Source organism: Elephas maximus, chromosome 26, assembly GCF_024166365.1.
Source record: "Elephas maximus indicus isolate mEleMax1 chromosome 26, mEleMax1 primary haplotype, whole genome shotgun sequence".
NCBI classification, from domain to species: domain Eukaryota; kingdom Metazoa; phylum Chordata; class Mammalia; order Proboscidea; family Elephantidae; genus Elephas; species Elephas maximus.
The window spans coordinates 42,633,291-42,646,519 of record NC_064844.1 but is presented as its reverse complement, the minus strand read 5'-3'; the positions used below and the strand labels follow the sequence as shown (position 1 = coordinate 42,646,519).

General features: G+C 34.9%; 1 protein-coding gene across 3 annotated transcripts in view; it reads left to right on the top strand.

Annotated features, from left to right (window-relative positions):
• Positions 1–13,229, top strand: part of PPP2R3A (protein phosphatase 2 regulatory subunit B''alpha) — a 281,206-nt gene that overhangs the window by 210,668 nt on the left and 57,309 nt on the right. For all 3 annotated transcript variants that reach the window (XM_049870480.1, XM_049870478.1, XM_049870479.1), the window contains 2 exons: positions 1,729–1,777; positions 2,471–2,560. In XM_049870480.1, the coding sequence (XP_049726437.1) occupies positions 1,729–1,777; positions 2,471–2,560 (139 nt within the window). The remainder of the gene's footprint in view (positions 1–1,728; positions 1,778–2,470; positions 2,561–13,229) is intronic.

Below are 13,229 nucleotides of genomic sequence, written 5' to 3'. Positions count from 1 at the left end.
AATAATATCAGCCAGCCTCTGGAGGTCATGCACAACCCTTTGGGCTCTAAACTTCTCTCTCTTTGAATGACATAATCATAGTCCTCATAGGTTCCTGAAGTATTGTATATACTCACATACCAGTTCACACTGAGTCAGTTCTGACTCATGGTGACCGCATGTGTGCAGAGTAGTCCTGTTCCATTCATTTTTCAAGACTAACCTTTCAGAAGCAGATCACCTCATCATAGGCACGTTGATGGGATGAAGTCCAGGAAAGTAGCCATCTAGGTCTGCATAATGAAACTCTTGTACATAATTACCCACCCACCAACCTATCCTTAATTTATGGGGCAACATATGCTGTGATATTCAATTTTAGGAGGCTAAACCTTGAGTAAACCTTTTTATGAGTTCAGATGACTTTAGCTTTGGCATTCAATATCCTTTGCTTTCCTATACGACTCTTTTTTTCTACCTAGTACAAATTAATAACTCCATAAACCAGTGCTCAACAAAATCTAGAGAGTCCTTATGTGCCAGGCATAGCAGTACTGACACACATATCTCTAGCTTTCTTCAGCCAAACTCATTTACCTTTATGTTGACTCTACCTAACAGGATACCTGGTAATGCAATGGTTAGGCACTTGGCTGCTAACCAGATGGTTGGTGATTTGAACCCACCAGCTGCTGGCAGTAGAAAAATGTGGCAGCCTGCTTCCATAAAGATTAACCCACCAAAACCCACTGCCGTCGAGTCGATTGCGACTCATAGCGACCCTATAGGACAGAGTAAAGATCCATAAAGATTACAGCCTTGGAAATCCTATGGTGCAGTTCTCTGCCCTATAAGGTCTCTATGAATCAGCATTGTCTTAGCAGCAGTGGGATTGGTTACCCAACTGTGTGGAAGAGTTTGATGCTGATGACTTCTAACTCTAATGACCTGATCACTGGTCCTGAAATTTCAGTGTGCATGCCATTGCCTGGAGTACTTGTTAAAAGTACAGATTCCTGCTCTCACTTCACCCCCAGGCCTGAGGTCCCCAGGCATGTCTCTTTTTTTTTTTAAAGTAATGTCTTCGGTTATTCTGATCTCAGAATGAGGTACACTACTATAGAGTCTCAGGGATCTGTCACTAGTCCCTGTCATCAAAAAGTGACATATTAAGATATAATTGTTACTTTCTTTGAACAAAACTGGGGATTTCTGAGAATCTTGTTATATCATGTTATATCCTGGACTTCTATAGAATGGGAATATAAGAAAAGTATTTTTATGGTATGCTTTGATATCTTTTGTAAAATTATACTTGGAAGTATTTGTCCATTTTTTCACCCAAAGTCCTTTATATTAGGAACTGTACAATCTGTTCCTCCTTGGATTTAGTGCTAGGATAAAATTTGTCTTCTTTAGGGGAATTTCCATTCTTGCTCTTATTGGATAACAAGATCAATACAAAACCCATAAGTTTTCATAATACTAATACAGCCCAGATTTCAGCCTATTTGCCCATTCTTTTTAAAAGTTTTATATACCCACACACATATACATACCTATATCTCCACCTCAAATTCTTACTTACAAAAAGTATAAATTATACATAAGTAAAAATTTAACTACTTATATTCTTATCATGGAAAATTGCTGTGGTTTAGCTTATAGATACTGAAAATAAATTTGCCAAAAGTATGACCTTTATGGAGCATGTTTCTAACTAGCTCTGTAATTTCTTATTATATGTAGCTTCATCAAACAGGATTATTGAAAGGATATTCTCTGGAGCAGTAACAAGGTAAGAAAAAGCATCTGAGTTCAAAAATGAATGACAAGTAATGTTAACAATCTCATTCTAGCAAGACTTCCTCCATAATTTGACATCACTTTTTTTTACTGGGTCAAAGAATAGCCTACAAAAAATGCATTATGTCTTAACACAGGACAATGATTGTTTAAAATGGGTATTAGTCTTGCATCTAAATATCATTAACAGTATTCGATCCTGGTGATTACTTGTATTCAAATGAGAAACTGGATTTATTTTCTTCATATTTGCAAATGCCTTTGGGTTTCGCCCTCTAACCCTGTGAAAACAAGATAGGCCAAGGAAGGGCATTGCCCTTTTATGAGGCATCTAGCAGTCTCTTTTTTTTTTTTTAATGTATTTAAATTTCCAAAGAAGGATGTTATTTTATTTCTTAGCCTGTCATCCTACTGGGTGAAGTAGAGGGTCAGGAAAAAAGAGGAAGACCCTCACTCAACAAGATGGATTGACCCAGTAACTGCAACAATGGTTTCCAACATAGCAACTTTGTGAGGATGACGTAGGATCGAGTATTTATTCATTCTCTTGTACGTGGAGTCTCCATATGAGCTGGAACCAACTCAGTGGCACCTAATAATGGACAACATCATCCTACTATGTTTTTCCAGGTAATCATTCAGGAAATTTTATAACAATGCATTTTTCTTTCTCTTCCACTCCCAGGGGAAAAACAGTACAGAAGGAGGGAAGAATGAGCTATGCAGATTTTGTTTGGTTTTTGATCTCTGAGGAAGACAAAAGAAACCCCACCAGGTATGACTTCCAAGTTTATTTTGCCAAGATATAAAATGTGTGCAGAAGGCCCAAAAAAGTCATAATGCATACTTAGTGAATGACCCTGGGGATACCAAGATGACAGTCCCCTGGGGGCTCTCAGTCAAGAATGGAGACAGGCACTGAATCCATGGTCACAGTATCAAGAGAAGTGCAATTACCCAAAGAAACACAGGAGAAGTGACATGTGAAGTGGCCCTGAAGGTAAGTAAGACTAGTAAGCATTGATATGGAATGTGGGAATAGAGACTGTTAGTTGTTATACAACCTTAATGGTTCAGTAATAAATTAGAGAGGGAAAGAAAGGCAAATTTTGGATGATTTTTTTTTTTTTTTTTTTTTTTTCAGTCTACAAGAACACAGGTCATCATTTCCTCGGTTAGAATCATCTCTCCCTTTTCTTGACATTTTCAAACATGCCTTGATTTGTACTTGTTTATTTGCATTGTCTTTTTCTCCCCTGCTGGTCTGTCTCTTGTTTAAGCCGAAAACCTAGGCCCTTTTTTTTATCCCTCGCTGTGTAACACAGTGCCCTGGACATATCGTGTGTTCAGTACCAAAAGAGGGAGGGGATGCAGTCCTTGATGCTGTTTGCAGGTATAACTGACGCTGCTGTTCTTGTTGGTTTAAGAATTGTCTAAATGTTGGATGTATTGTTTGGAAATCCTTGAAATAGAAATTAAAATAACCTTAGGGAAACTTATTAGATTATTTTTAAGTAATTTTGTTTTCCATTTCAAAGATAGTAATTTATTGTCCATAATAGGGTAATGATGAGTGTAATAAAATAAATTTTAATACTAATAATTCTAACACCCAGGGAAAAAAAACACTATTAAAAATTTGGTATGTATTGTATAGTCTTTTTCGTATATACTTTTATATACTGTTTGGACATTTGAATTATTTCCATTGGATTAATTCTTAATTACCGTATTACCAAATTTTTCATGGAATGCTTTCCGAAATATCCTCTGATAGTTATAACCAAATAGTTATAAAATCTACTGTTTTTTCCTTAGAAGAAATTCCCAGAAAAAGGACTCCTTCTTCTCCTCTCCACTGCCCACTCCTCATTCTTCCTCTTCCTTCTGCCTATCTCTACCTCCTTCACTCCTGTCTCTCACTCTTACTCTCTTTCTCCCCCCAAATGATATGATATGATAAATTGGATCATACTACCATGTTTTTATGTAGATAACACACACCTTCTACATTTGTTTGCCAGCTGCACCGTCTGCCAATTTTTTATAGCAGCCCTTAGGAAAATACCCCTGGGGGGAGCATGTGGCTGGCAAACAGACGTAGCAGGTGTGCATTATTTGCACAAAAATACAGTGTATGTAGTTCCGTAACACACTCTTTCACATAATAGTGTATTTCCATGCTAGTAGGTATGTGTGTATATAATTTATCATTAATCCATTATTTTGAATGTTTTGGTTAGATTATCTAAATTTCTAAAAATTTGAAGGTGTGTTTTTCCTTTTCTTGACTGTTTGGTGTTCTGTTAACCTTCCCAATCTAAATCTTTTATCTTTTTTATTTCCTTAGTTATGGAAAAGCTCCTCAAATATTTTATCCCATCCATTTCTTCCCTTTTCTGGAATTCTGAATGTCCCACTTCTATTTCTGTCTTCTATGTCTCTTCATTTTTCTCTTATATCTTCTATTTCTGTACTTTTCCACTGCCTTTCCTGAAGTGTTCCTAAGGTTTATATTCCAGATCACAAATTCATTTTCAGCTATAGTCATCCTGCTATTTGTCCTATGTATTCTGTATTTTATTTCACCTGTTTATGTTTCATATCTAATATTTCTACTTTTGATTTCTTGCTACTCATATTTTTAATATTCCCCTTTAGCCATGTAAAAGGTATTTAATGTTTTTTTTGTTGTTTTTAATTCTTTATTATGGTAAATCTCAAACATACGTAAAAGCAGACAGAGTTGTGTAATAAACAACTTACCTACTTTTGGCTAATTTTACCTATATCTCTATCTACTTCCTCTCCCTATATTACTTTGAAAGAAATCTTATATATCATATCATTTCTATTATGCTTATTTCAGATTCTAGGTTTTTTTTTTTAAATAATTTTGCTTCATATGTTATATTTTTCAGATTGTCGTCTTTTATTATACTTTAGGTGTGAATGTACTCCTCAGGTGTCTAGTTATTTTGTCCTGTGAGCTCATGCCCTCTTAGAGGAAACAGCTACCTTGTCTGATGATATGTAATGACTAAACCTCAGGCCCTTCCATTTTACATCCCTCCCAGTGACTTTAAAGAAAGGGAAACATGACAGTACTAAACTCACACCTATATATAATTAAGCTGAATGTAAATGGACTAAATGCACCAATAAAGAGACAGAGAGTGGCAGAATGGATTAAAAAAACATGATCCAGCTATATGCCGCCTACAAAAGACACACCTTAGACTTAAAGACACAAACTAAAACTCAAAGGATAGAAAAAAATACATTAAGCAAAGAACAATCAAAAAAGAGCAGGAGTGGCAATATTAATTTCTGACAAAATAGACTTTAAAGTTAAATCCACCACAAAGGATAAGGAAGGACACGATACAATGATTAAAGGGACGATATACCAGAAGGATATAACCATATTAAATATTTAAGCACCCAGTGACAGGGCTTCAGGATACGTAAAACAAACTCTAACAGCATTGAAAACTGAGATAGATGGCTCCACAACACTTCAACACAACACTTTCAGTGAAAGGCAGAACATTTAAAGAAAGGGAAGCAGATGAATCCCAGGGAGAAGAGTCTTAGGTACCACAGAAATGCAGGTTAACTACCCTCCACTATACCAGCAATTTCTCTGGTCAGGGACTTAATTTTAAACTCCTAGAAAAAAGCAGCGCTGGTAGGAAACAGTCATCGTAGGTTATAATCTACCAGCCCTCAAGGATTAAAAGCATAAGATTGGGTATCTGAGCAGCCTCGTCAGTACCTAATTTCTCAGGACTTTGGAACTGCGCAAACATTATTAGAGGTCATGGGACTGCTGCTTGCTGATGATGCTTTGTCTTGGGGCGTGCTACAGGCAGCGACCCCTACCCCCAAGGCTCTGTCAGGGAGAGGCAAACCTGAAAGGGAATGCTCTTCCTCACCTTTTTCCCAAACAAGATCGTCTAGACCCCAGGTATACCATCTTCCTTACACTCTCACAAACACCATTTTGATTTGTTTTATTGTTTACTTTAACTTTTTCTTCTAATCTCTTGTATTTCCTGTAATCTAAAAATTAGGACTAAAGGCCGTATTAGATTCTGGTCAAACATTTTTGGCAAGAATACAAAAATGGTGCTGTTTACTTCATATGTCTTACATTTGGAGGCAAGTAATATGAGGTTGTCCTGTTAAGTGATGCTAGTGATAACACCCAAATCTCTGCATTATAAAGTCATGTATTTCCTTTTGCAGTTAGCAAGTAATATATGTGTGTAAAATATACTGTTCCACAACACATTTTTAATTGTTTTATTATTATCTATTTGGTAATCCTTGCCTGAATCAGATATTGCACTGGAGTTTGCAAAAGGCTCGTTTTCTCATTCTTTTTATTTGTTAATAATATGCCAACATGGCATATAAAATGGCAGCTAATAAATGTAGAATGAATAGAAAGAAAATCATCAAGTATACAGAAGAACTTTAAAAAACACCATTAACCAAAGACTCAGAGAAGAAACCAGTCCACAGGACTAATAGTCTATGTAAACCATGACCTCATCTACCCTCACACCAAAAGAACTAGATGGTGTCTGGCTCCACTGCTGACCATTCTGATCAGGAACACAACAGGTGGATCCTGTAGAATGGGAACCAAATGTAGAACAGAACTCAAATTCTTAAAAACTCCAGACTTAATGGACTGGTTGAGAGTGGAGGACTTCCTGAGACTCACCCAGAGATACTCTTTATACCTTGAACCAAAACTATTTCATGAGATCACCTTTTAACTAAATAACAGATTGGCTCATAAAATAAATAATATCATCTGTGAGTACTGTGCTCATTTAAGAAATCATCTGTATGAGACCAAAAGGTCAACATTTACACAAAAGCAAAGACGAGAAGGCAAGGGGACAGGGAAACTAGATGATTGAAAACAGAACAACCAGAACAGAAATAATGAGAAAGTTGACACACTGTGGAAAATGTCACTGTAACCAATGTCACTGAACAAGTTGTGTAGAAATTGTTAAATGGGAACCTAACAAAGTAAAATATTTTGGTAAAATATAAAAAAAGAAGGCTAGTAGCTCCATGAGAGCAACAAGCAAAATTACACAACAGGCCCAAATGTATCTGGAAAGTGGTTAGAATTTAATTCGTTCGGCTGCGGAGAATTATACTCAAGGACATTGTTGAGAACAGTAAAGCAGTAAGTCTGCAATTAGTGGGGCTAACAGCTAGATATGTTACCAATGGCAGACAGCATAATAGATCAGGGAAAGACACAGTCATACTAAGACAACCCTTCTAAAACCACTGTCATCTCAGGATAACTTGGAGCATGGCCAACTCTGCACCCTCTGAAGGGTAACATCAGAGGCTGCATACTACAATACTACAGAGGAAATAGACTTCACTAAAATAGTCCAGCCGAGTCACTAAACAAACAAACAAGCAAACAACAAGATCCAGAAGGGTGGGGGTAGGGGGCGAGATCAGTATCTAGTGTTGCCACAATATATTATTAAAAAATTCAGTTTTCAGAAAAATTACAGGACATGCAAAGACACCAGGAAGTGTGCCCATACACAGGAAAAAGAGCTGACAACAGAAACCTTGAGAGACAACTGAAACTGCCTTTGTGAGGGACCAGATGTTGGACTTAGCAAAGATTTCGAAGAAAATATTATAAACATCTTCAAAGAACTAAATGAAATCATTTAGTTTAGAAAATGTAAAAGTAATCTAGGACGATAATGTGTCATCAAATAGAAAATATCAATAAAGAGAAATATTTTTTTTAAAAAGAGAGCCAAATGGGAAATCTGGAGTTGAAAAGTAAAATTACTGAGATAAAAAAAAATCACTGTAGAGGGGCTGAATAGTAGATTTGAACTGGCAAAAGAAAGAATCAGCGAACTTAAAGCGTATACAGTCTGAAGAACAGAGAAAGAAGGATAAGGAAAAATGAACAGAGTCTCAGAGAAATGTGGGAAATCATTAAGCACACCACACCAACATATGAGTTACACAAGTACCAGAAAGAGGGGAGAGAAGGGAGCAGAAAAAATAATTTGAAAATTAATGACTTAAAACTTCTCAAATTTGATGGAAAACACTTTACGAATCTAAGAAACTCAGTGATCTCCAAGTACAACAAATACAGAGATACCCACATGTAAACACATCATAGTAAAAATGGTGAAAGAAAATCTTAAAAGGGGCAAGAGAAAAATGACTTCTTGTGTACAAAGGAACACCAATAAAATTAACAACTGACTTCTCATCAGAAACAACGGAAGTTAGAAGGTTGTGTAATGACATATTCAAAGTGCTGGTGGAGAAAAATCTGCCAACCAAGAGTCTTACATCCAGCAAAGCTAGCTTTCAAAAACAAAGGCAAAATGAAGACATTCCAGATACACAAAAACAGAGAATTCATTGCTAACAAACCCACCTTACAGGAAATACTATAGGAAGTTCAGGCGGAAAGCAAGTGACCCCAGACAGTAATTCAGATCCACACACAATAAGCATAAAATACCAGTAAAGGTAACTGTGTAGTTACAAAGACAGCATAAATAATGCATGTTTCTTCTCTTAACTGACTTAAAAAGTAATTGTATAAAACAATATGTATTATAATTGTATTAGGCCTATAATATATAGAAATGAGCTATATAGAAGAAACATTTCTATATCTCTCTGGAATTGAGTTAGTATGAATCCGAAGTAGATTTTGATAAATTAAATATATATGGTGAGCCCTAGAACAACCACTAGCAAATTAACTCAAAAATATATAGTGAAAAAATTATTAAAGGGATTAAAATGTTACACCTGGAAAATATTCACTTAATGAAAAAGGAGTCAGTGAAAAGAAACCAAAGGAAAAATATGAGACCTATAGAAAACAAAAAGTAAAATAGCACATGGAAATCCAACTATTTCAACAATAGCATTAAATATGAATGGATTAAACAACATAATCAAAAGGCAGAGATTATCAGACTGGATTAAAAAAAGATATAATTACATATTGTCTACAGGAGACGCACTTTAGATTTAAAGATACAGAGGTCGAAAGTAAAAGGATGGGAAAAGATGTGCCATGCAAACAACTACCATAAGAAAGCTGGAGTGGCTATAGTGATAGCAGAGAAAATGGATTTTAAGACAAAAATTGTTACTAGAGACAGAGAAGGACATTTTATATTAAAAAAGATTTTCAAATCAAATCAATAACCTAACCTTCCATCTTAAGACATTGGGAAAAGAAATGTGAATTAAACCTAGTAAACAATAAGAAGGAAAGGATAAGATTAGAGTTGATAAATGAAATTGAGAATAGAAACAATAAAGAAAATCAGTGAAGCCAAAAGTAATTCATTTGAGAGTATCAACAAAATTGATATACCATGACCAAGTGAGATTTATCACAGGAATGAAAGGATGAAAGGTAGGTTGATGTAATATCTATAAATCAGTCAATCAATGTAATACTCCGTATTAAGAGAGTAAAAGAAAAAAACATATTCTCATCTCAGTATTCACAGAAAAAAGCAGTTGACAAAATCCAACAGCTATTCAAGATAAAAACTCTCAACAAACTAAAATTAAAAGGAATTTCTTCAACCCGATAAAAAATATCTATGAAAAACCACAGCTGACATCATACTTAATGGTAAAAGATTGAATGTTGTTCCCCTAAGATCAGGAAAGAGACAAAGATTTCCACTCTCATCACTTATGTTCAACGTTGTACTGGGCATTCAAGTCAGGACAGCTTGGCAAGAAAATGAAATAAAAGGTATCCAACTTAGAAAGGAAGAAGTAAAACTATTTGCGTATGACATTACCTTGTATATACAAGATCCACTAAAAAAATTATTAGAATTAATAAATGAATTAAATTATGTTGCAGAATATAAGATCATGTACAAAAAATGACTTGTATTTCTATACTGGCAATGAGCAATCAAAATGAAATTAAGAAGACAATTCCATTTATAATAACAGCAAAAAGAATAAAATAGGAATAAATTTAACGTAAGAAGTATAAAACTTTGGAAACTGCAACACATTGTGGAAAAAAATTAAAGAAGATCTAAATAAATGAAAAGACACCCTGACATATTCACGGATTAGAAGACAGTTTTGTGAGAATGGCAGTGTTCCCCCAAACTCTGATGTACATATCCATTGCAGTTCCTAACAGCTTGTGTATTTGTTTGTTTTTTGTTTTGTAGAAATGGACAAGTTAATCCTAGAAGTAATATGAAAATGCAAAGGGGGTGGAGTAGCCAAAACTGAGTGATTTCAAAATATGCTACAACACTAAAATAAACAAGATCATGTGGTACTGTCATAAATATAAACATATTGATCAGTGGAATTGAATTGAAAGTCTAGAAATAAATTCTCACATTTATGGCCAATTGATTTTTGACAGTAGTGCCAAGACAATTCAATAGAGAAAGAATAGTGATTTGATAAACTAGACTGACCAAGAAAAAAAAACTAAAATAATTAAAATCAGAATGACCTTACAGAAATAAAAAAGATAAGGGAAGCCTGTGAACAACTGTATGCCAACAATTTAAATAACTTGTACACAATGAACAAATTCCCAGAGAGACACAAACTACCCAACTAGCTAAAGAAAAAATAGAAAATCTGAATAGAAAAGAAAATCTAAGGCTAAGATGGCTTCACTGGAAAATGATACCCACATTTAAAGAATTAATACCAATTCTTTACAAATTCTTGCAAATTCATTCTTTAAGGCCAGTATTATCCAAGTAGCAAAACCAGATAAGATAATACAAGAAACTATAAACCAGTATCATTGTAAAAATGATAAATGCTAAAAAACTAATCTAACAACCTGTAAAAAAGGATTATACACCATATCCACACAAAAACTTGTACATAAATATTCACAGCAATGCTATTCATAATAGTCAAAAGGTGGGAACAACCCAAATGCCCATCAACTGATGAATGGTTAAACAAAATGTTTTACATTCATACATGGGAGTATTATTCAGCCATTAAAAGGAACGACATATTTTCACATGGCACAACGTAGATGAACCTTGAAAATATGCCAAGTGAAAGAAGCCAGTGGCTAAGAGCACATGTTGTATGATTCCATTTATATGAAATGTCTAGAATAGACAACTCTATAAAGACAAAGTAGAGTAATGGTTGCTTAGGTCAGCGGGACCTGGAGGGCAATAGGAGGGCTAAGGGGTACAGAATTTCTTTTTGGAATGATGAAAGTGTCCCAAATTGAGCGTGGTGATGGTTGCACAACTCTATGAATATACTAGGACTGTTAAGTTATACAATTTAAATGGGTGAATTGTTTGGTATGTGAATTGTGTAGCATAATAAAGCCATTTTAAAAAAGGGTGAGACATGGAGATCTGGGGAAAAAAAAGTGAGATTCCACTTCACACTCACTAGGATAACTAAAATCAAAAAGACAGATAATAACACATATTGACAAGGATGTGGAGAAATTGAAACCAATAAAAAATGGTGCAGCTACTTTGGAAAATACTCTGGAAGTTCCTTGAAAGTATGAATATAAAATTACCATATGATCCAGTCAGTTCCACTCTTACGTATATTCCCAGGAGAGATGAACACATAGGTCCACAAAAAAAAAAAAAAAAATCTGAACACAAATGTTTGCAGCAGCATTACTCACAGTTGCCAAAAAGCAGGACCAACCAAATGTCTCTTAACTGATGAATGGATAAACAAAGTGTGGTATAGCCACACAAACAGTTGTTACTAGAGGGGAAAAAAAAAACACATGATCATATCAATTGATTCAGAAAAAGCATTCGACAGAACTGGAAAATGAAATTTAGAGCGATACAATTTACAATAACTCCAAGAATTTGGAATGTTTAGGGTACAAATCTAACAAAATATATATAAAATCTGTATTCTGACAACTACAAAATGCTGATATAAGAAAAACTAAAAATAAATGGAAAGACAGACCGGGTACTCTCTTAGAAAACTCAGTATAGTAAAAATTTCAGTTCTCCCCAAATTGCTCTTTAAGCTTAACATTATTCCTGCCAAAATCTCTGTAGAATATTTTGTAGAAAGAGACAAGCTGGTCCTAAAATTCATATGTAAAGTACCTACAATAGCTAAAACAATTCTGAAAAAGAATAAAGTTGGGGGAATCATACTACCTATCTGGAGACTTACTACTACAGCTATAGTCATCAAGACAGTATGATATTGGCAGAGAGAGAGACAAATAAATCAATGGAGCAGAATAGTGAGCCCAGAAATGGACCCACATAAATATGAAGAACTGACTTTTGACTAAGGTACAAAAGCAACTCGATGAAGAAAGGGGTCTTTATTATTATTATTATTGTTATTATTGTGGTAAATATATATGTACCAAAACATTTGACATTTCAACCATCTTCACCTATAGAGTTCACTCATATTATGTTCACTATGTTGTGCAACCATCACCCTTTTCCATTCCCAAATTATACCTTCATCTGTAACAGAAGTTCAGTGTCCCGTAAGCATAGTCTTTCTTCTCCCTCCTACCCCTGTTAACCACTAATAAACCTTGATCGCTAAACACTTGCCTATTCTGAATATTTCATATAAGTGGGATCTTAAAATATATGTCCTTTTATGACTGACTTATTTCACCCAGTATAGTGTTTTCAAGGTTCACCCAGGTAGCATGTATCAGGAATTCATTTCTCTTTATGGCTGAGGAATATTTCGCTGTATGTATGTACCACATTTTGTTTATCCATTCATCTGTTGATGGACATTTAGGCTGTTTCCACTTTTTGGTTATTGTGAATAGTGCTGTAGTGAAAACTGATGTATCAGTATCAGTTTGCATTACTGCTGTTTTGGGTATACACTTAGGAGTGGAATTGCTGGATTATATGGTCAGTCTGTATTTAACTTTTTGAGGAACTGCCAAACTGTTTTCCATAGCAGCTGTACCTATTTACAGTCCCACCAGCAGTGGGTGAGAGTTCTAATTTCTTTACATCCTTGCCAACACCTGTTGTTTTGCAGTTTTTGAATCACAGCCATACTAGTGGGTGTGAAGTGATATGTCATTGTGGTTGTGATTTGCACCTTCCTTATGACTAACAACATTGAGCATCTTTGCATGTGCTTGGTGGCCATTTGTATGTCCTCTTTGGTGAAATATTCAAGTCCTTTTCCCATCTTTTCATTGGGTTGTTTGGATTTTTGTTGTTAAAGGGATAGTCTTTTTAACGACTTTGGAACAATTGGCAGAATAGGCCAAAAAATGAATCTTTCCCAGCTTATTCAAAAATTAACTCAAAATGGATAATAAAGGTAAAACTATAACAATTTTAGAAGAAAACAAGGAAATCTTCATGACCTAGGAATAGGCA